Source organism: Danio rerio, chromosome 24 (assembly GCF_052040795.2).
Source record: "Danio rerio strain M-AB ecotype USA chromosome 24, GRCz13ab, whole genome shotgun sequence".
NCBI lineage: Eukaryota > Metazoa > Chordata > Actinopteri > Cypriniformes > Danionidae > Danio > Danio rerio.
The window spans coordinates 33,257,940-33,280,000 of record NC_141044.1 but is presented as its reverse complement, the minus strand read 5'-3'; the positions used below and the strand labels follow the sequence as shown (position 1 = coordinate 33,280,000).

The window sequence follows — 22,061 nt, the reverse complement described above, 5'->3', positions numbered from 1 at the left end:
AAGAAGTTGAGAACTCCACACATCATATAGATGTACTGCCATCCAGCACAACAGTCCTCTTTTAAACACCTGCTTGTGAGGCGTGAGTCATACAATCAGAGAGATGGAAAAAAAGATAAGTGTAAGACAGAAAGCGCTGACACGAGGAGGAGGAGGACAAGTCTGGATGTCTTAACAGCTGCTGGGTCGAGGGCCAGGGTTTCCCATAACTCAATCACCGCTCAGCCAGCGTTGACAGTCCAGCTGCGAGACGCACGCTATTTTCTGCCACAGTACCCATCTCAGGCCTGGCAGTGGGATCCAGCGTGGGCAGGACTAACTAGCATGACCTTCTCTCGTTTGTTGCCCGCACAGGGTGTCTTAATTCCCTCGCTGAACCCTGCCAGGCTGCTGTAATCTGAGCCCACTGAAGCAGGGAGGAATGATAATGCATCACAATCCTGGATGCAGAAATTAGAATTCCAGATCGGGAACATTTGGAGCATTAAACTGGGTGACGATACCACAGAGCCCTCCACTAATATTGGTACCCTTGGTAAATATGAGCAAAGAAGACACACAACAATGACTTTTGATCTTCTTCACAATATGGAGAAAGCAATATGGTGGCTGCTCAGTGGTTAGCACTGTCGCCTCACACCAAGACGGTTGCTGGTTCGAGTACTGGCTGGGTCAGTTGGTATTTCTGTCTGGAGTTTGCATGTTCTCCCCGTGTTAGCGTGGGTTTCCTCTGGGTGCTCCGGTTTCACTCACAATCCAAAGACATGCACTATACGTGAATTGAATAAAATTAATTGGCCCTATTGTATGAGTCTGGATGTGAATGCGAGAGTGTATGGGTGTTTTCCAGGACTGGGTTGCAGCTGGAAGGGTATCCGCAGTGTAAAACATATACTGAAATAATTGGTGGTTCATTCCGCTGAGGCGATCTCTGATAAATAAGGGACTAAGCCAAAGAAAAATGATAGAATGAATGAATGAACAAACTGGAGATGCTTGAGTTTGTTTTGGGGTGAGAGAGTAGAGGCTTTTTTCTTGAAACCTTTGCAAACAGTTTGTGGTGATCTTGGTGACGTCACATTTTAGTTTTGGAGACTTTTGGTCTGTTTAGACCTGGTCACTTCATGCGTTTTCTCAGAATGGACGCTATCTGATTTGTGAAAGTGGTTGTATTTACATTTGGCCACACACTCAAAAAAAAGTATGTTGCTGCTTGTTAAAAATGAATTGAAATAAAACAATTCTTGTTTTTACTTTTGGACAATTTAATTTATTTTATGTTCAATCTACTTACATTTGTAAACGAATTAAGTTAAGCTAATTGTTTTGGTGTTGGGACAACATGAAGGAATTGTGTTGTGTAACTACAAGTGTGTGGATGTGTAGTTCACAGCCTGTTTTGCGTGGGATTGCATAAAGAGGAAATGTTGACAAAAGAAATACAAAGTTAAGAAAAAAAACTTGTTTGAGTTTAATCCTCACTTAGTTTAGAGATTTTAGAGGAGTTTCAAGCTAGGTTTAGGGTTTTGAGGTAACCACCTTCCAGAATAGCGCTCATGCTTTGGGTGTTTGCAGCTTTGTTAGTAACACCATTGTTGGCTGCTTTACTCAGTGAGCCACAGCTTCTAATGCCAGTTCTATTGTAGAAAGAATGTTTTATTTTATTATACTACAAAGATTTTATGTGTTTTATTGGAAAATCATGTTTTATTGACATTTGTCTAAACAAAGTAGTCAATAAAAACCTTTCTGAAAGTGAACATGCCAATTCTAAATCATTCTCAATCAACTGTTGACATTATTAAAGCAATTGCAGTTCAAATGGCAATAAATAACAAAAAAAGGTCTGGATGTACAAATTAAGTGATTGAGTGTTTTAATGGCTCCACATGAGTAAACTCTGCTCCATTCATTCATTTTCTTTTCGGCTTTCCCTTTATTCATCTGAGGTCACCACAGCGGAATGAACCACCAACTTATCCAGCATATGTTTTACGCAGTGGATGCGCTTCCAGCTGCAACCTATCACTGGGAAACAACCATACATACTCATTCACACACATACACTATGGACAATTAGCTTACCCAATTCACCTGTACTGCAAATCCTTGGACTTGTGGGGGAAACCAGAGCACCCGGAGGAAACACGTGAGTGCGCGGAGAACATGCAAACTCCACACAGAAATGCCAACTGATTAAGCCAAGTCTCAAACCAGCGACCTTCTTGCTGTGAATCGACAGCACCACTGCGTTGCCCAACTCTGTTCCAGGCAAGTTAAATTCACAAGGTGATTCAAATGAGTATGATTTGTACATGGTACAAAATTTATTTTGCTCAAGGGTTCTATTTGCCTAAATTAAGTTGAAACAACAAAATTAAAATAAGTTAAGATAAATTAATTCAAATGCGTTGAAATAACACAATTCAATTTTGTGAAAAAGTAGTCCTTAAACTAATTAAGTTCGTTTATCAATTTTTTTGCATAAATGGATATAAATCCGACCCTCAAATTCAAAGAAATAAAGTTCATCCAGGAGGTTGTTTTCTCAGAATAAAGCCCTTCAGAACAGTGCTCCACTTTGTGTCTGGCTGTCGATAAGCCTGTCGGGGTTTATTTTGTGATAACATCCTCCTGGATGTACTTTATCCCTAACGTAACATACCATAGAACTGATCAATCTGAATCAAGTATTCCAGTGAGCTTCTGTAAATCCTTCTCAAATAAAAAAATAAATAATATTATTTTGTACATGTAAATTAGGGTGCCAATAATTAAAGCACACACACACACACACACACACACACACACACACACACACACACACACACACACACACACACACACATATATATATATATATATATATATTATATGGAATGGTCATCCTTTCTTAGTCAAATAATTCTCCCAGTAGTTTGTTTGTACCAAAACAAAAACAGGAAATTAATGTTTAAAAAATGTTGTTAAAATTCTATAATCAAAAAATGAGTAAAAAACAAAAAACAAAAAAACTTTAATATTAAAATCATTAGAATGTCCAGAATCCAGAATATACCATATTTTCATATATTTTCTTCTGTGCACTTGAAAACAATATATTGACTAAAACTTTTAATTCAATCACTATGAAACAATTGCTCTACTCTAAAAAATAAATAAATAAACATTACATCTGTAAAAATCATAGAAAACTAAAAGAAGTTGAGAACTTCACTAATCATATAGATGTAAATGTAAATTAGGGTGCCAATAATTAAAGCACACACACACACACACACACACACACACACACACACACACACACACACACACATATATATATATATATATATATATATATATATATATATATATATATATATATATATATATATATATATATATATATATATATTTAATAGGGCTGCACAATATATTGAAAAAGTGTTGTTATTGCGATAAAGGTATATGAAATATAATTGGTGGAATATATCATTTATTTAGACATTTATTTATAGACAAATATCTTTGAGCTGTTATTCAATATAAAATTATTTTAAATAATTAAAAAAAGGCTGATAAAAGTGTTTTGCAAGTTAGTTATACCGTAAGAAATATCATTAATATCATTATTGCAACACTTAATGATACTGCAAACTTTTTATCGTTATAAAATTATAATGACACCTTAATATTTTATAGACAGTATAATTTAATATTAAATTAATATTATTTTATCTAAAACTCTGCTGTGTTTGCAATTGTTATCATTGAAAACCAAAATTTCTTTTTAAAATTTTGAGCAAATTATCAAAATGTTAAACAAACACATTTTTCAACAGCCTTTTAGCTCATATTTACTAAGAATGCCAATATTAATGAATGCCACTGCATGCATGCATTAGCATCTCCAGTATGTGTGTAATATCTTCCCACTCTCTGGCATAATTCATTCAGATTTCCTCCATTAGTTAGCTCTGTAGTGTGAGCAACTTTAAAAAAAAAACACTTCACTTTTAAAATGAAAGAAGTGCGGAAAACATATTTTAGCTTTGCAGTGTGAAGTGATTGTGAACATCAGAGTATATCATGTTATTGTGCATTGCTGCCGTGGTATTTTTAGAGAGAGGACAGCAGCAGGACAGAGAAAGAGGTCAGATTAAACACAGGTACAAGTCTTCTGAGGAGAGGAGTAGTTCTTTAACTTGCCCTGGATAAACACGATACTACAACTAACAGTGACTGAGCTCATTATTTGGGCATGAATGAAACTGAGGCTTTTATCAGGTCAGCTTCTTTGCACACTGCTTATTCTGAATATATATATATATATATATATATATATATATATATATATATATATATATATATATATATATATATATATATATATATATATAGTTTTTTTTCCTGTTATCTCTGTCTTTTTATGGTGCAGTCACACTATTAGGTTGAAATATAATGGTACAGTGCAGCAGTAAATGGGGAGAATATATGCAGTATGTTCTCAATAAAGGATTTTTCATTCGTTATAGTGGTCTTTCTCTTTGTAAATAGTATTTTAAACTATTGTGAATAGTTTAAAAATAATATAACATATTTTTTATAATGTTTACAAAAATAATTTGTGATTATTTAGCTTTTTTTAATGTATCCCTGAACGTTCATATTTTACAGTATTTACCGGAATAAGCTTTTCATTTTGTTTAATTTTTTTTTTTATTGTATTTCTTTAAATTTAGTTTTCAGCCAAAACTTTTTCATTTTAGAAATAATTAAATTTACTTTCATTTATACTTTAATATACTAAGATGAGCTTTTAATTGATGTTATAGCATTTGAATTAATTGCATTTCATTTTGTTCTACTGTTTAGTTTTTATATTTTAAGTTTTTTACAGCTTAGGCTAAACCTTCATAAAAATAAATGAGTGTGTGTATATATATATATATATATATATATATATATATATATATATATATATATATATATATATATATATATATATATATATATATATATATATATATATATATATATTAATATACAGTTAAACTCTAAATTATTAGCCCCCTGTTAATTTTTCCCCTCAATTTCTGTTTAATGGAGAGAAGATTTTTTCAGCACATCTCTAAACATAATAGTTTTAATAACTCATTTCTAATTACTGATTTATTTTATCTTTGCCATGATGACAATAAATAATATTTTACAAGATATTTTTCAAGACACCTCTATACAGCTTTTATACAGCGACATTTAAAGGCTTAACTAGGTTAATTAGGTTAACAAAGCAGGTTAGGGAAATCAGGCAATAATGATGTTCTGTAGACAGTCAAAAAACAAATGTGTCCCTAAAATTGTGTTTAAAAATTAAAAACTGCTTTTATTCTAGCCAAAATAAAACAAATAAGACTTTTTCCAGAAGAAAAAAATATTATCAGACATTCTGTGAAAATTTGCTTGCTCTGTTAAACATCATTTGGGAAATATTTTAAAAAGAAAAAAATTCCAAAGGGGGGCTAATATTCTGACCTCAACTGTATATATATATATATATAAGTTGTAGGAGTGCTGTTATTGAGGAAATACTGCACGGATATCAGCCAATCAAATTGGAGAACCAGACAAAACTGTTGTATCCACTATATGTACTATACAATTTAATAGAGTTAACTTTTTTGTTTTATTTGTTAGCATGGTATTGCATTTTTATTTTACTTAATTAATTCTCTGTTTTAATTTTTGAATTAATTTTTTAATCCATTAATCCTTTCCATTGTAGACAAAATGTAAGATATTCAACCTAGAATTATTATATTCTCTTATATTTAAGCAAAATATATAAGTTTTAAATTCAAAATATCATAATTATATATTTCAACATGGAGCTCTGTGGTTAGCACTGTTGCCTCATAGCAAGAAGGTTGCTGGTTCGAGTCCCAGCTGGGCCAGTTGGCATTTCTGTGTGGAGTTAGCATGTTCTCCACATGTTCGCATGGATTTCCTCCGGGTGCTGCATTTCCCGAACAGTCCAAAAACATGCGCTATAGATGAATTGAATAAACTAAATTGGCGGTAGTGAGTGTGTGTGTGTGTGTGTGTGTGAATGAGCATGTATGGGTGTTTTCCAGTACTGGGTTGCAGCTTGAAGGGCATCGGCTGTGTAAAACATATGCTGGATAAGTTGGCGGGTCATTCCGCTGTGATGACCCCTGATAAATAAAGGGACTAAGCCGAAGGAAAATGAATGAATGAATATTTCAACATTATAATATAGTATACACAAGCATACATCAAATACCATTCAGAACATTTGTTAGCAGAAAGCAGTGAGTAAATACTACTGTACAAACTTTTTATTAATGCTTTCATTTCATTTTTTGACATTTTAAAGCTTTGTTTTCATTGACTGTATCCTGTTTTTAATTCCTTAAATGCCAAATCCTGCTGGTGAGTTTACATGAGGGCAGACTCTACATTCAAAACTGATACAGTATCTGTCTAAAAGCATCTCTCTCTCTACAGCACTGTCAAATGAGCCTGGCATCTTGTTAAGTGCTGAGACATTTAAAGACCTGATGCATCGCTGCACACAACACACACACACACACTGATGTCAATACAGGAAATCTCATCTTTTTCTTGTTACCCTTTGAGAAATGACACAGTAAATGGCAGTAGTGTAAGGTATGTGTTCAGGTCACTGATGTGTGTGTTCGGGTCACTTGTTTGCCTTGTTGCAGATCTCGACCATCACCAGAGCAGATATATGATCTGAGCAGACATTAACACACTCGGATTGTCTTTTTACTGTTGAAGGAACACTCATATGAGACAGGACACTTCTTCAGGACTGTTTGTCTTTAAGAATAGGACATACCTCTAGCTTGACATTTTAAACCAAAGGCCATGTGTGCTTAGCACACTCTGTCCACTGTCTGAACTCTCTACCTGTAGATCACACTTCAGCCGGAGAAAGGGCCATGACCGGCAGATATTGATTGTAATATTGACAAGTGGATGTGTTTTTTTTTTTTTAACTGTGACCCCCATATAATCTACATTTGTGACATTTAGCCTATATTAGTTAACTCTGAAGTAATCAAAACTGAAACAATAATACAAATAGGCTTGTTTTTATTCAATTCAGTTCATTTTGATACCTTTTGATTAACGGATGTTTAAATACAAACTTTATTACTAAATCTAACTTTAATACAATATAATAAAAAAGACTTTCATGCCCATCTGCTTTTGTGTCATGTAAGCTAATGTGGATATGTTTATTATATTTATATATTTTTGTTATTTTTTAATAGAATAGAAAACGTAGAATAAAGCACATGTAAAAGTTCAATCTACTTTTCTATTCGAGAAAGAAGAAAATATATCCAATATACACAGCACTATTATTATTATTATTATTTTTTTTTTCATTTATTTGCGTTTTGTATGAAATATAATTTCCATGTTTGAATATACAGCTTTAATTTTGTTAAATGAGTAAATGCCCAAACATTTCATTTGGTCATGTATTTTTAACTTTGAACTTTTTTATTCTAGAAAAATCCTTAAATTTCCATTATAGAATGCCTTATTATTATTATTATTATTATTATCATTAATGCTCCTATTATAATTATTATTTGTTTATGCACACCTCATTTTGTTCAATTATTCAATTTATGTTCCTAATATTAAAAAAATAAACAACAACAATAATAATAATAATAATAAAAAGAAGAAAAATAACTCCTTTCTATTCACTAAATATAATCTCCCCAACAGTCATGTTTCGTTTCTTTCAGGTCAGATACTTTATTAAGAAATTGTTTCCCCACTTTCCTAATCACCCTCCTGAACAAATTTTCGGTTTACATACGGGCCAGAAACAATTAATATTGACAATTGATAATTTAATAAGTACACTAAATGTAAATCCTACGGTTTCTCTCAAAGAATCTTGGGAAAATGACCTTAGTGTTGATATTGCACAAGAACATTCATTCATTCATTTTCTTGTCGGCTTATTCCCTTTATTAATCCGGGGTCACCACAGCAGAATGAACCGCCAACTTATCCAGCAAGTTTTTAGGCAGCGGATGCCCTTCCAGCCGCAACCCATCTTTGGGAAACATCCACACACATATTCACACACACACACTCATACACTACGGACAATTTAGCCTACCCAATTCACCTGTACCGCATGTCTTTGGACTGTGGGGGAAACCGGAGCACCCGGAGGAAACCCACGCGAAGGCAGAGAGAACATGCAAACTCCACACAGAAACGCCAACTGAGCCAAGGTTCGAACCAGCGACCTTCTTGCTGTGAGGCGACAGCACTACCTACTGCGCCACTACCTTGCCCCTTGCAGAAGAACAATGTATGAAATTTTAAAGATGGTGCCCCTCCTCTATGCGTTACGGCCTAATGCAATGTAAGGTGCTCCATACAGCTCATTTAACCATTGCTAAATTAGCAAAACAATTTCGTGATAGAAGTGATGCCTGTCATCACTGTAAGCAGTCTCCTGCTAACCATCTAGATATGTTCTGGAGTTGCCCTCAATTGACAAATTTCTGATCCAGTATTTTTAATACACTCAATGAAGCTATTAACATAAATCTAGACCCTAACCCCTTGACAGCCCTTTTTCGTAATTCAGAGAGAGTTGACTTGACTGTTGCATCTCACCAGGTTATTGCTTTTTCTACTCTTTTAGCTCGATGAGCCATTCTTATCAAATGGAAACAGGTGATTCCTCCATCACATGACATGTGGATCCAAGAAATTGTTAGCTTCATAAAACTTGAGAAATTAAGATGTTTACTTGCAGGATCTCTCAAATCTTTTTACAAGACCTGGAATTCTGTTTTAGACTATATCAAAGGCTTACCCTGTTCAGTTGATATCAGTTCTAATACACAGTAAACAACTGGAAAGAAGTATAACAAGTATTTTTCAAAAAAGTAAACTTGCTCAGTAATATTTTTTTATATAAATACAGTTTTAAGTTGATTATTATTTTTTTTCTCTCAGAAGATATGTTTGTTTATAATTCTTAAATTTTTTTAATTTTATTTTTTAAAAGGAAAATAAGAAAACTAAGACAATCTGTAATTTTTCCTATGTTGTACTTCTAAAAAAATTATAAAAAATAATTAAAAAATGTAAATGAAATAAAATAAATAAAGTAAATGAAATAATGTTCGGAATATATATATATATTCCGAACATTCAGAAATATGTAAAAATAGGGAAAACTGTTTTATTACACCTGTGATTTTTGTAGCAGGTCCCATTCCTACATCATACTCTGTTTGTGGCCTCATAGAGATCTGTCATTCACGTGTGTTTCATTACCTCATGCTGTAATTTGAATGTCGTGTACCCTTGCTGGCCACCCGTGACAGTGGACTGTATATCTTGCTGGTCATGTATTTGCTTCTGTACAAAGAGGGATGAGGTCTGTTTTCAGCGGGCTATTCTTAACACAACAAACATTTGCTCTGTACCTCCAAACATCCCACAAATGGCCTTGGAAAAAATGCAAGATATATGAACTACCAATACAGCCCTAGGCAGATGTACAAAGCCCATATTTACACAGTACTCAGTGGAAATGTGTCGTCTCACTCTTTTCAGCTCTGTCTCTTCCTAAATCAATTCAACACTTGCTTTTCATGCTCCGGAGACTACTTAAAGATGAAAATCATATTCAGTTCTCTCAAAAGCTTGGCTCTTTTCAGTTTTAATGTGCAAGGACAGAAATGGCATCTGTTTGAAAACCATTAAATGGCAAGCAAAATGTTATTAAATTATTATAGGTATAATTTATATAAATGCTCGTTTAATAATACTTAAAAATCATAGTAATAAACTATAATAATAATAATAATAATAATAATAATAATAATAATAATAATAATAATAATACTTTTCTGAGTACTTTAATTCTTTGACAGATAATAATAACAAATTACAAAATCTATTAGTTATATTTAATTACAATTCTGTTATTGCCCTATTATGTCATTATTATTATTATTATTATTATTATTATTGTTGTTATTATGTAGTAATTATGAGTTTATGGAAAAACAATAAAAATGTAGAATTTATATCTACACACTAACTTTCCTTCGTCACAGCGGAATGAATCACCAATTACTCTGGTATAGGTTTTATGCTGCAGATGCCCTTTCAGCTACAGTATTTTTTAAAATAAATACTCATTATTATTATTAATATTATGATTATGATTATTATTATTATTATTATTAACAACAACAACAACAACAACAACAACAACAACAACAACAACAATAATAATAATAATAATAATAATAATAATAATAATAATAATAATAATAATAAGAGGTGTCATTAAATTGATTATGGGTATAATTTATATAAATACTCATTCAATAATATGTAAAAATAATAGCAATAAACAGTAATACTACTAATAAATTATATTCTTCTCAAAATATATTAGTTATATTTAATTACAGTTCTGTTATAGCCCTATGATGTCATTATTTTTATTATTATAATTATGTAGTAATTATGAGTTTATGAAAAAAAATTAAATAATGTATATTTTATATCTCACATTATTATTTTTATTTAAAATAAATACTCATGTTATTATCATTATTAATAATAAAATTATTGTTATTAAGTGTTATTAAATTGATTATAAGTATCATTTATATAAATACTCATTTAATAAAATTTAAAATATTAGCAGTAATAATATTAATATTAATATTAATATTAATATTAATATTAATATTAATATTAATATTAATATTAATATTAATAATAATAATAATAACTGATATGCTTCTTATAATATATTGGTTATATTTAATTACAGTTTTAATTGCCCTATTATGTTATTATATCATAACCCTAAATGACCAGCTTATCTAAAGGCTGAACAATGTCCGTCTCTATAATTATTATTTATCGACATGAGACATGATGTTACTCTCTGTCAGGCGAAGCACTTCTCGTGTCTATGTCTGACGCATAAAGTGTCAAAGAGTGTCATGCCAACCATGTCAGTTATGGTTAACCAGCACATCATGGACAAAACAACCATCACACTCACGCATACAATTCAATTCAATTCAGCTTTTTTTCTATAAGCCTTTTTTTATAAAGTAGATTGTGTCAAAGCAACTTAAAGGGCACCTTTAATTTTACGTAATTAATATGGTAATATTTATTGAATCTTATCCTTTGTATGGACTATTGAACTTTATTTATTGAATAATGTCTCATGAATTAAATTAAGTATTTTCCCTTAAAGGCTTAGTATCAAAGTTGAAAGTTGTTCAGTTTCATCTCAGATCAGTGTAATGCACACGATGTTAGTTTTGGTGGTTTATGAGGACTCTTCATAGACATATTGTATTTTATACTGCAAAAATCAATCTAATATCAACTAACACCAACTCTACCCCTAAACTTTACCCTCACAGAAACTCTGTGGCAAATTCTGATATCAAAAGACCTCATGTCCTTATAAACCACATCAACATTGTAATAGGTCATACCCATGTCAATACACAAATTTGTGTCCTCGTAAACCCCCAATACCACACACACACACACACACACACACACACACATGCACACACGCATGCACGCACACACGCACACACACACACGCACAAAACTCTCTACATCTTTTTAAGTTCACTTTCTCCCATTCCTCCAGTTCTGACGCCCACCATCCGTCTCCCCCTACCAAAAAGATCTCATGCCAACCCACACGTGCCAATCACAGCTTGTTACCAACCTGTTCTTAGTCCTCAAGACAGACACTGACAGTGGGTTGTTAGCGAGAATAGGCTGTTTATCTCTGCCTTTCTCTCCCTCAGGATCATAATGGAGGAAGAAACCCTGCTGCGAGAGAGACTGCAGGCTATAACAGTGAGCATCTCCATTTGTATTCATTCTGATTTGTGTGACAGGATATTTTGAGGGTTTATTTTGCCACTTTATTCTTGATTTGGCTGGAGTGTGAAGTTGGTATACACATGAAAATGTGCCCAAGCATGTATAAAAGTTGAATTTTGCTTGGTAACTTTGATGAGGTGAGAGTTTGTTGTGTGTTTTCGTTGTTATTTACAGTAAATAAGTAGACATGTTAATAGTCACAGCTATCTAGTCTTAACACTTTTGTGGCCTTGATGACATGGACCGCACAGTATTTACCGGCCACACAATAAATAGATTTGAATCCATGTATATTTGCTTAAAAGTGTGTGAATAATATATGAATATTCATGTGTTCTATTAGTAATCAAAGTAAATGTAGGCATACATTCAGAACAGATACTGTAGAAACCCGTCCATGTGTTATTTCAGTCCAGGCATGGCCTTTAAGCTGTTCGTTTCATACATGAAGTCATGGTTTATTAGAGGGTAAAAATAATGCTGTAAAGCCTCGCTGTCTAAAACACTATATGAGCTCTCTCTAGCATGCATGCTTGTGTTAATAGCAAGACATTAAATGACACTAATAGAAAACTGAACATCAAGAGATGTGTGGGTTAAAGGTGAATCTATAAAAAGGTTTTTCTACTATAGAGTACACCTGTGTGTGTGCTTGTTTTATCAGGACAAAAGAAGAATTCGAGAGGAAATAGAAAAGAAACGAAGAAGCATTGAAGAAGAGAAATTAAACCTACAATATCTAAAGGTAAACGCACACAAACACACACATATGTTGGTATTGGTGGTTTCTTTAGGCATTTTGAACTATGAGGACAAAAGACATGTCCTCATAAACTACCTCAGCATTTTAATACCTAGGTCATACCCATGCCATGACACAAATTTCCTTATAAACAGGGCCAGATGGAACAGGGCTCGAAATTGCGACCATTTTGGTCTCATATGCGCCAGAAATTTTATCTATGCGACCTCAAAATAGATTTGGGAGCACTTGTGCGAGTGTATTAAATTGTTGTGTGCGACCAGTTTTTACTGTGTTAACTCACACATCATCTCGCACTCACATTACTCCTGTTCTTCAGCAGTTACACTGGTAGCCTGTAAAGTCACGCATCGATTTTAAAACCTTGATTTTAACTTACAAAGCTGTTCATGGTTCTGCACCTGATTATATATGTGACCTGATATCAACCTCCTCATCCTCTCGCAATCTACGTTCTGCTTCGGGGCTCACCTTGTATCAGCCCCGTTGCAAACTTAGCAGCATGGGAGGCAGGGCTTTCTCTTATTGTGCACCTAAATTGTGGAATGGTCTCCCCACAAACATCAGAAACGCCAGTTCCCTGGACTGTTTTAATAAACTTCTTAAAACTCATCTTTTTATTATTGCTTATAACTTATGAGGCCTTCTTTTAATATGTATATTTTTATCATTATTATCATTCTTACTTTTTTGTGTATTTCATGTTCTTCTTTGTGTTGATGCTCTTGTTAGCGCTTTGAGTTTGAGAAAAGCGCAATATAAATAAAATGTATTATTATTATTATTATTATTAAATGTTCACCACATGCACGGATTCGGGAGACAATCTGCACTTGAAATGCGAAACGCAGCGTTCAAGATTGGTTTAAAACAGTTGTCATGTCAACTTGCTGCAGTAAACAAAGCCAAGTCCGTTATGCTTGCCCCGCCTTCGCGCTCTTCTTATTGGCCCACCACTGCTCTAGCACTGAAATATCAGCTGTCAATCACTCAGTCAATGCCTTCTGGCTTGGGATGACAGAGAGCTACTACTGCGAAAAATGCTAAAGCGCTGAAGATGAGAATGATCTTCTGACACTGACAGATTTTGTTTTAGAAACCATGGCATCTAAAGTTACAAATAATGATACATCTTACTAGTGATCATATGCTGCATGTTAATCCACCATCTACACTTTTCGAAGAGTGGATAAAAGACTTCTGTTGGCTTCAAGTCCGCTAAGAAAAGTCTGTGGGATGGAATTTTCAGGGAACTGTTTGCCACATCTAGCACGAGAGCTTCTGTTTAATCCTTCATTTAATCGCCAGATGCTGTCTGCCATGCAAGTGGCAGCTATATGTCAAATTTAACACCACGTACACCATCGCAAACGGGCTTACACTGAGTAAGTTAATATCGCTACTCATAAAAAGACCGGTATTGCTGTTAACATGACGTTTGTATATAATAAGGTACAGTATAGGTCAAAAGCATCAGTGCAATATCAGACAGCACTTGTGAGAACAGCAGAGTTATATCATTAACAGATTCATTCATGTCAAGCAGTGCGTGCAGGGCCAGTGAGCCCTTCATGTATCTTTTTGTCACTCAGTTTTGTTATAATTTATTTTCTTGTGATAGCGGGATTTCGTTGAGACATATTTTCCTTATGCTTGCATATGTATATATATATATATATATATATATATATATATATATATATATATATATATATTTTTTATTTTTATTTTTTTAATATAAAAATATATATATATATATATTTTTTTTTTTTTGTTAGTTTGATTAGTGTTGATTTCAAATGCAATATATGTTTGTATTAAACTTGTAGTAACGGTGCTTATAATTGGTGGGTGCGACTAAATTTTCGCTGATGCGCCTACATTTTTAAAGTTAGGAGCACCAGTGCTACCGAGCAAAAAGGTTAATTTCGAGCCCTGTGGAATCTGCAGTAGTTTTTTGCTTTTTCTGTGGAGAATTTTGGTAAAAATCTTCGGATTTACAAAAATAATATATTTTTAACTTTTATTTAATGTTTAAAATGCAAGTTGAATTAGATCCACATTATTTGGTAAACAAAGCAAGTCCCCCATATGACATATCAACTAAAAGACAGAAAATATGACTTTACAAACTGCATTGTACATAAATCAGATGACCATTTTCATATTAGTCAATAATATCACTGTAATTAATTTAAAAACCGAATAAATATAGATTTACACACATTTACTAAAGTAAATAAACAGAATTAATGATGGGCTAAAAATCTGCATAAAATCCTCAGAATTCTCCGCGTGCAGATTCCGTGTGGGCCTACTTATAAACCACCAAAATCAGTACACATACTGCACACACACAAACACATACATTATATATATATATGAGTTGAACACAAAAGAAGATATTTTGAAGAATGCCGGTTTCTGGCACCCACTGACATCCATAGTAGAAATAAATGGCAATGTGCCAGCTACCACATTCTTCTAAAAATGTTCTTCTGTGTTCAATAGAAGAAACTCAAATTTGTTTTTAATAAATTAAGAGTGAGTAAACATGTTGGTTTTGGTTGTTTCCTTAGGCATTTTGAATTATGAGGACAAAAGACATGTCCTTATAAACAACATTGGCATTGTTATACCTAGGTCATAACCATGTCATTACATAAATATACTTATAAACAACCAAAACCAGTACACATACTACAGACACACACACACACACACACACACACACATTTCTAACTCATTTTTTTTTCTTTGCCATGATGACAGTAAATAATATTTGACTAGATATTTTTCAAGACACTTTTATAAACTATAAATGTTTAAAAATATAGAATTTCTATTCCAAAATGCATATATTTTTTCATTATTAAACCGATAGTTTACCCCAATTAAAATAAATACTCTAAATTACTTAATCCTTTATTTAGATGTAATTTTAATTAAACATTTATCAGTTAAATTATGGAAATGTACTGTAAAATAACAGAGGTTGAATAAAAGAAATTCACCAGAAATTTAAATTTAGGGAAATTTCTGTAATTTAACGTTATTTTACAGTAAATTTCTGTAATTTTTGTAATTTGTTATTTAACTTTTTTTCCGGCACCCTAGCTGGCGGAAATAACCCGTAAAATTACAGTTTTTTTACAGTGTACCAGCATTCTTCCAAATGCCTTGTTTTGTGCTTAACTCATACAAAACATCTGGGAGAGTAAAGGATTAGGTAATTTTCAGTTTTGGGTGAATTATCCCTTTATAATAATAAAAAATGAAATAAAAATTCAATATTTATAAAACATTTACAGTAGTTTATTTTATTCCAACTAAAGAAGTAAATAGGTGCCAGCAACCAGCATCCATCAAAATATCTTCTTTTTGTGTTTCACTCAAAAATGATGAGGAAATAATTCCTTCTTTTCAACAGAGGGAAAATAATTTTTGTTTTTAATCCACACTGAAATAAAGACAAGTCAGACTAATACAAAATAATTTGGACTCCAAAACAGAAAAAAACTCTCCGGGAGCAATGGCTGATGGACGGGCTGAGCACTTTAACCGAAGAGGAGCAGGAGTCGGCGAAGGCCCAGACAGAAGACAACCAACAGCAGACTAAAGTCCTGCAGAGCAACATCCACAGGTACTTGCATCTCTCAGCTAATGGCTTGTGTGGCTCACAGCTTTCTCTTAGTTGAGAATCAATTGGATTATTCTTGTTTAACCGCTGTTATGGGCTTTCAGAGTTAGCCAAGGGTCAGACAGACAGACCTCACTCACAGTATTACATAAACCGTCTACTTACGCAAACCGCTTGGCAGAGAGACTCGCTAACTTACCACAAGCTTTGTGCAGAAAAGAAAAAACAACTATTGCGCAGAAGGTCATACCTGAAGCAGAAGGCATGACTAACACATCGAAGGACAAATAACCAAGACACAGAATACACACACACACACACACACAGTTGAAACCAGAAGTTTACATACACTGTATAAAAAGGCACATAACCATTTTAAAAATGTCAGATGTTAATATGACGAAACGGTTTCTCTTTTAGGTAAGTAAGGATTATTAAATCTGTTTCTGTTATGCTTAATAGCAGAATAATGAGAGAGATTTTTTGAGAAATTGTTATAACTTTTCTTGAAAGTCAAGTTTACATACAATAAGATTATTATGCCTCTGAAAAAGCTTAGATAATGGTGTCAAGGTTTTTGGAGTTTTTGATTGTCTAATTGACAACATTTGAGTTAATTGGAGGCACAACTGTAGAATAGTATTTAAGGAAAACCTTAAACACACTGCTTAGTTTTGTGAAAACATGGGAAAACCAACAAGCCAGAATCAACAAAACAGCCAGATTACAAATTGCTAAATTTCATTGGGAAAAGGAATAATTTTTGGAGACATGTCCTGTGGTCTGATGGATCTAAGACTGAACTGTTTGGCCATAAGGGCCAGTGTTACATTTGGAGGACAAAGAAGCTTAAGCCTAGGAACACTATCCCAACTGTGAAGTATGGTGGCGGCAGCATCATGTTGTGGGGCTGTTTTGCTCCAGGAGAGACTGGTCCACTTCCCAGCATAGATGGCATCATGAAGAAAGAACATTATGTAGAAATACTGCAGCAACATCTCAAGACATCAGCCCGGAAATTAAAACTTGGCCACAAATGGCTCTTCCAAACAGACCATGACCCTATACTGCCAAATTGGTTCAAATGTGCTTTAAGGACAACAAAGTGAATGTTTTGAAGTGGCCATCACAAAGCCCTGATCTCAACCCTATAGAAAATTTGTGGGCAGAGTTGAAAAAGCCTGTGCGAGAAAGGCAGCCAACAGATCTGATTCAGTTAGACCAATTCTGTCAGGAGGAATGGGCCAAAATTCCTTAAAACTATTGTGAGAAGCTTGTGGAAGGATACCCAAAACATTTGACCAAAGTTTTACAGTTTAAAAGCAAAGCTAAAAAAAATACCAAGCAAATGTGTGTACATTTTTTACTGTCTAGAAATTAATAAAAAAATATCTCATTATTCTGGCATTTAGCAAATGTAAATCATTTAGGTAATCCTAACGGACCAAAAACAGTAAACGTTTAGTATGATTTACCATCAGACATTTAAAAAAAAAAAGAAGTTTGAAGTACTCTCTTGCTACACAGTTTCTGTGAGAGACTCTCTGTCTGCTTTCTCCATGTGAAGCTTTATTTACTGCAGATTCAATGGAAGTTTGATTGTTAAGATCGATTTGAACAACTCAAATCTCCAGAGAGCTTTCTTCCAACAAACAGGCTCCTGTGGTTTAAACCAGGGGGATTAAGAGCAAAAAAAGCAATCAGATAAAAAATTCTCCACTATCACTGGACAGAAGTGGTTTGCGTTCTCCTAGAGTTATCACAGCGTTAAGGTTCATGACCCCAAAATAAAACTAAAACGTGACCCTGCACAAAACCAGTCACACAGAATGCATCTTTACACCTAAGAATGTGAATCACAGCACTCAGGAACTATTTTAAAAAAGTGTAGAATAGAACATGAGGGTATGTGGACACTTGTAAACAGAAAACTTTCAATGAGTCCACTGCTTTGGAACTGATATTGATGAGTGTAAAAAGCAGTTTAAAAGTTATTTTAATTTGACACAGCGGTTAAAAATGTGGCGCTCACGTGGGAGGTGCTTTAAAAGATGCAAGACATGAGATTAGTGGACATGCATATCCGTCAAGCTCATGTTTACATTGAAAAGCAATGGCAAAGTAGAGCATTGTAATGGAAAGAGGTGCATGTGAATAAGTCCGTGTAAATTAGAAGTTGCTGAGACTTTTATTTCAGTATGTTTATGTACTTCTAACTGAAACTGAATACTGAGTAATGGGCGGGGGGTTCTTTTTGACATCATTCCCTTACAGCAAACTAATGACAAGAGGGGCGTGGTTAAGAATATTGAAGCTGTCAGATTGACTCTATATGTGAAATCAAATGGTCAGGGCTCTGATTCTGGATAACTTTGGCTCTCAGGCTTTGAAGACTCGAAAGGTACATCTTAACACAAGTTATAACATTTCTTGGCTAACAATTAGACAACTCTTTAATATAGCCACATAATCACTGTGTGTATATACAACTTAAATAGTTATATTCATAGACTTAGATGTAAAAACAGCAGTGACAAGGTATAGTTAAGAGTGGTTCAGATCAACCTTATGAAAGTATGACTTACTGAGGGTATACTTAACTATGATAACATTAAGAAACACATATTAATGCTAGGGTACAGCTTAAAGAACAACTTAAGGGTGGCTTAGCCTTAAGAAGGTTTTGAGAAATGCAGCTTTGATTTTGATTGAAAATCAAATAAACTTTTTTTCAGTGGATTAACTTATAGAATAACAACAAGTGGAAGCAAAATAAACATTGTACATTTTAATTTCACACAAGTTGCATTGGCAATATCCAACAAATTTTTAGGATCAAAATGAGTATTTATTCTATGAAGACTTATTTGCAAATTTTCCAGTGTAAATATAATCACAACTTTATTTTTGATTACTAATATGCATTTAATTTAAAGTTTAAAGGGCAATTTTCTCAATATTGGGACTTTTTTGAACCCTCAGATTCTAGATGTTTAAATAGCTGTATATATTGGCCCAATATTGTCCTATTCTAACAAACCTTACATCAGCGGAAAGCTTTTATTGATCTTTTATTATTCAGCTTATATCTATATATATTTATTCTTATGGCTGCTTTTGTACTTCAGTGTCACAAATAATGTAATCAATCTACTATTCAGGAATTAAAATCTATGAACAATACCTCAAAAATACACTAGAAGGTGCTATTTTATTGAGTGACTAAAAAGAGTCAGTATGAATACCAATACTTTAGACAAATACATTTTTAACAGATTGAATTAATGTGGATCTTGTTTTTTCCTCGCACATACTAACTAACTAACTAACTAACTAACTGAATATGTAATTAAGTATAGATTAAATGAGAGTACATCGATGAAAAAGGCATAATCAAAATCAAACAGCCATACCTGTTTTAAGTATTAAAAAAAGACCCATGCTCAATGCCTGTCATACAGAGGTTTACTTTCTTAACATTTCATATTTGCAAGGAAAACGAGATTGTTCTATAGTGAAGTAAAATTACAATTAATGTTATTTAAAATAATTAATGTTTTTAAATTAATGATATCTAAAATAAACAATCACTGAAAAAAAAAGAATGAATAAACTAAAATGAAATCAGTAGTTAAAACAATAGATGAAATATTAAAATGATACTCTATATTAAGTCTCTATTGTCGCACAATCCTTTATAAATCCTTTAAATATGCATATTTGCTGCCAATGAAATACTTCTCACTGATTCTCATGTTAGGAGAATAAATCTTCACTAAATTAGTCTTTTGTCTATACAGCAATTTCTGGAAATGGTAGTCATGAATGTCAATATAGACCAGTGATGCTTTGAGTGGTACTGCATGAACAAAACATTTGAATGATTTTCTAAATGTACAGTATAAGGCTTTAATAATCATATAATATATAATCATACATGCTTTAAGATAAAACTATGACAGAATTTTCATGTTGGGGTGAACCAAAAATGTAAAATAAAATAATAATAATCTTGAAAAGGCGACGCAGTGGCGTAGTGGGTAGCATGTTCGCCACACAGCAAGAAGGGCGCTGGGTCGCTGATTCGATACTCGGCTGGCGTTTCTGTGTGGAGTTTGCATGTTCTCCCTGCCTTCGCGTGGGTTTCCTCCAGGTGCTCCGGTTTCCCCCACAGTCCAAAGACATGTGGTACAGGTGAATTGGGTAGGCTAAATTGTCCGTAGTGTTTGAGTGTGGGTGTGTGTGTATGTTTCCCAGAGATGGGTTGCGGCTGGAAGGGCATCCGCTGCGTAAAAACTTGCTGGATAAACTTGGCTGTGGCGACCCCGGATTAATAAAGAGACTAAGCCGACAAGAAAATGAATGAATGAATAATCTTAAAAAATATGACACCACAAAAAAAATGAGTAAATAAATGAGTAAATAAATAATACATATACAGTTAATTTGAATTATTTTCCAAATATTTTCCAAGTGTTGAATAACAGAACAAGGACATTTGTCTTATTAAATTCTGGCTCGAGAAGGTCTGATGTCTCTTAGTTGAATTTAAAAATCTGACACCTGCTAACCGTGTTTATATTATTAATCCCTTTAAGAAATAGATCTTATTGATTGTCTACAGAACTAACCACAGTTGTCCAATGACTTGCTTAGTTAACTTAAGCCTTTAAACTGCACTTTGAGGCGAATACAAAGTCCCTTTAAGGCAAGTCATTTCACTCGGTGGCCATCTTCGAAACGCTTCTCGGTCAGTATGCTAGGGGAAACATCAAATTCTTGAAAACTGTTTGCCAAGCTTATGATTACAACACATATTTGGAACCACAGATAAAATTAAACAACAACTGTCTCATTAGTTTAGTTTCAAAACATTTGAATCAAACAAAATTGGCATATTTTCATGTTCAAGGAACAAGATTACGACACCAACCTCATTTATGGCCGTTCTTCACATAATCATCATCATAATTGGCCATGTAAACTTCGTTGTGGGTTAAACGTCCCTTGCAAATGTCAAAACATCCAATATTTGAGTGTGTATGATGGCCATGTTTTTCTTTTCCACCCCAGGTAATTGTTTTTGACCACGAGAATTAACATATGCAGTAGGGTTGTAACAATATACCGGTATGACGGTCTACCACGATTTGAACGTGCACGATTATCATACCATAAACAATTGCATATCAACGGTTTTAACCCTTAAAGACCGAGACAGCCGCCCGCGGCTAAAAATAAGTATTGCTCTTAAATGTTTAATAACTTTTGATCCGCTGATCAGATTTATACAATTCAATTCAAAAGATTGGCATAAAGAAGAGAATCTCAGCTTTCCAGTGCTGTATCACATAACATTCGCGGACTTTCAGAGGCTCCGGAATCAGTGCGGTTATGTCATCAAAATTTGACAACGCTGATTTGACAAAGAAACGCTCGTCACTGTATCTCCGGACAAACCAGACATGATACATTGATGCATTGTCCCTCCTCCATGCCCAGATTGGTTCAAACTCGCTATATCACAACCAATAAGCATAGGTTTCGCTTTTGTTTTTGGACCAACAATGAGCTTTTTGAACAACACGGAATGAGAGATAGGCATACATTTATGCGCGGCTAAATAAAACGCAAAAAAAAAAAAAAAAAAGTTTTGCATGAAATAATTCTCATACCAAGTACTTTTGCATGCAC

The 22,061-nt window shown here is 33.5% G+C and overlaps 1 protein-coding gene and 1 long non-coding RNA gene across 8 annotated transcripts in view; one reads left to right on the top strand and one right to left on the bottom strand.

The window, feature by feature from the left end:
- Positions 1-22,061, top strand: part of palmdb (palmdelphin b) — a 76,990-nt gene that overhangs the window by 8,367 nt on the left and 46,562 nt on the right. For 4 of the 5 annotated variants that reach the window (XM_087309770.1, XM_087309771.1, XM_087309775.1 and 1 more), the window contains exons 2-4: positions 11,886-11,937; positions 12,629-12,709; positions 16,240-16,370. In XM_087309770.1, the coding sequence (XP_087165896.1) occupies positions 11,893-11,937; positions 12,629-12,709; positions 16,240-16,370 (257 nt within the window). In that variant the 5' untranslated portion in view covers positions 11,886-11,892. Of the gene's footprint in view, positions 1-11,873; positions 11,938-12,628; positions 12,710-16,239; positions 16,371-22,061 lie in introns of all 5 variants that reach the window. The other variant, XM_087309777.1, reaches the window with a different exon arrangement.
- The window catches only part of LOC137489259 (uncharacterized), a 154,550-nt gene that overhangs the window by 92,151 nt on the left and 40,338 nt on the right, over positions 1-22,061 (bottom strand). The gene's annotated exons all lie outside the window — the stretch shown is intronic.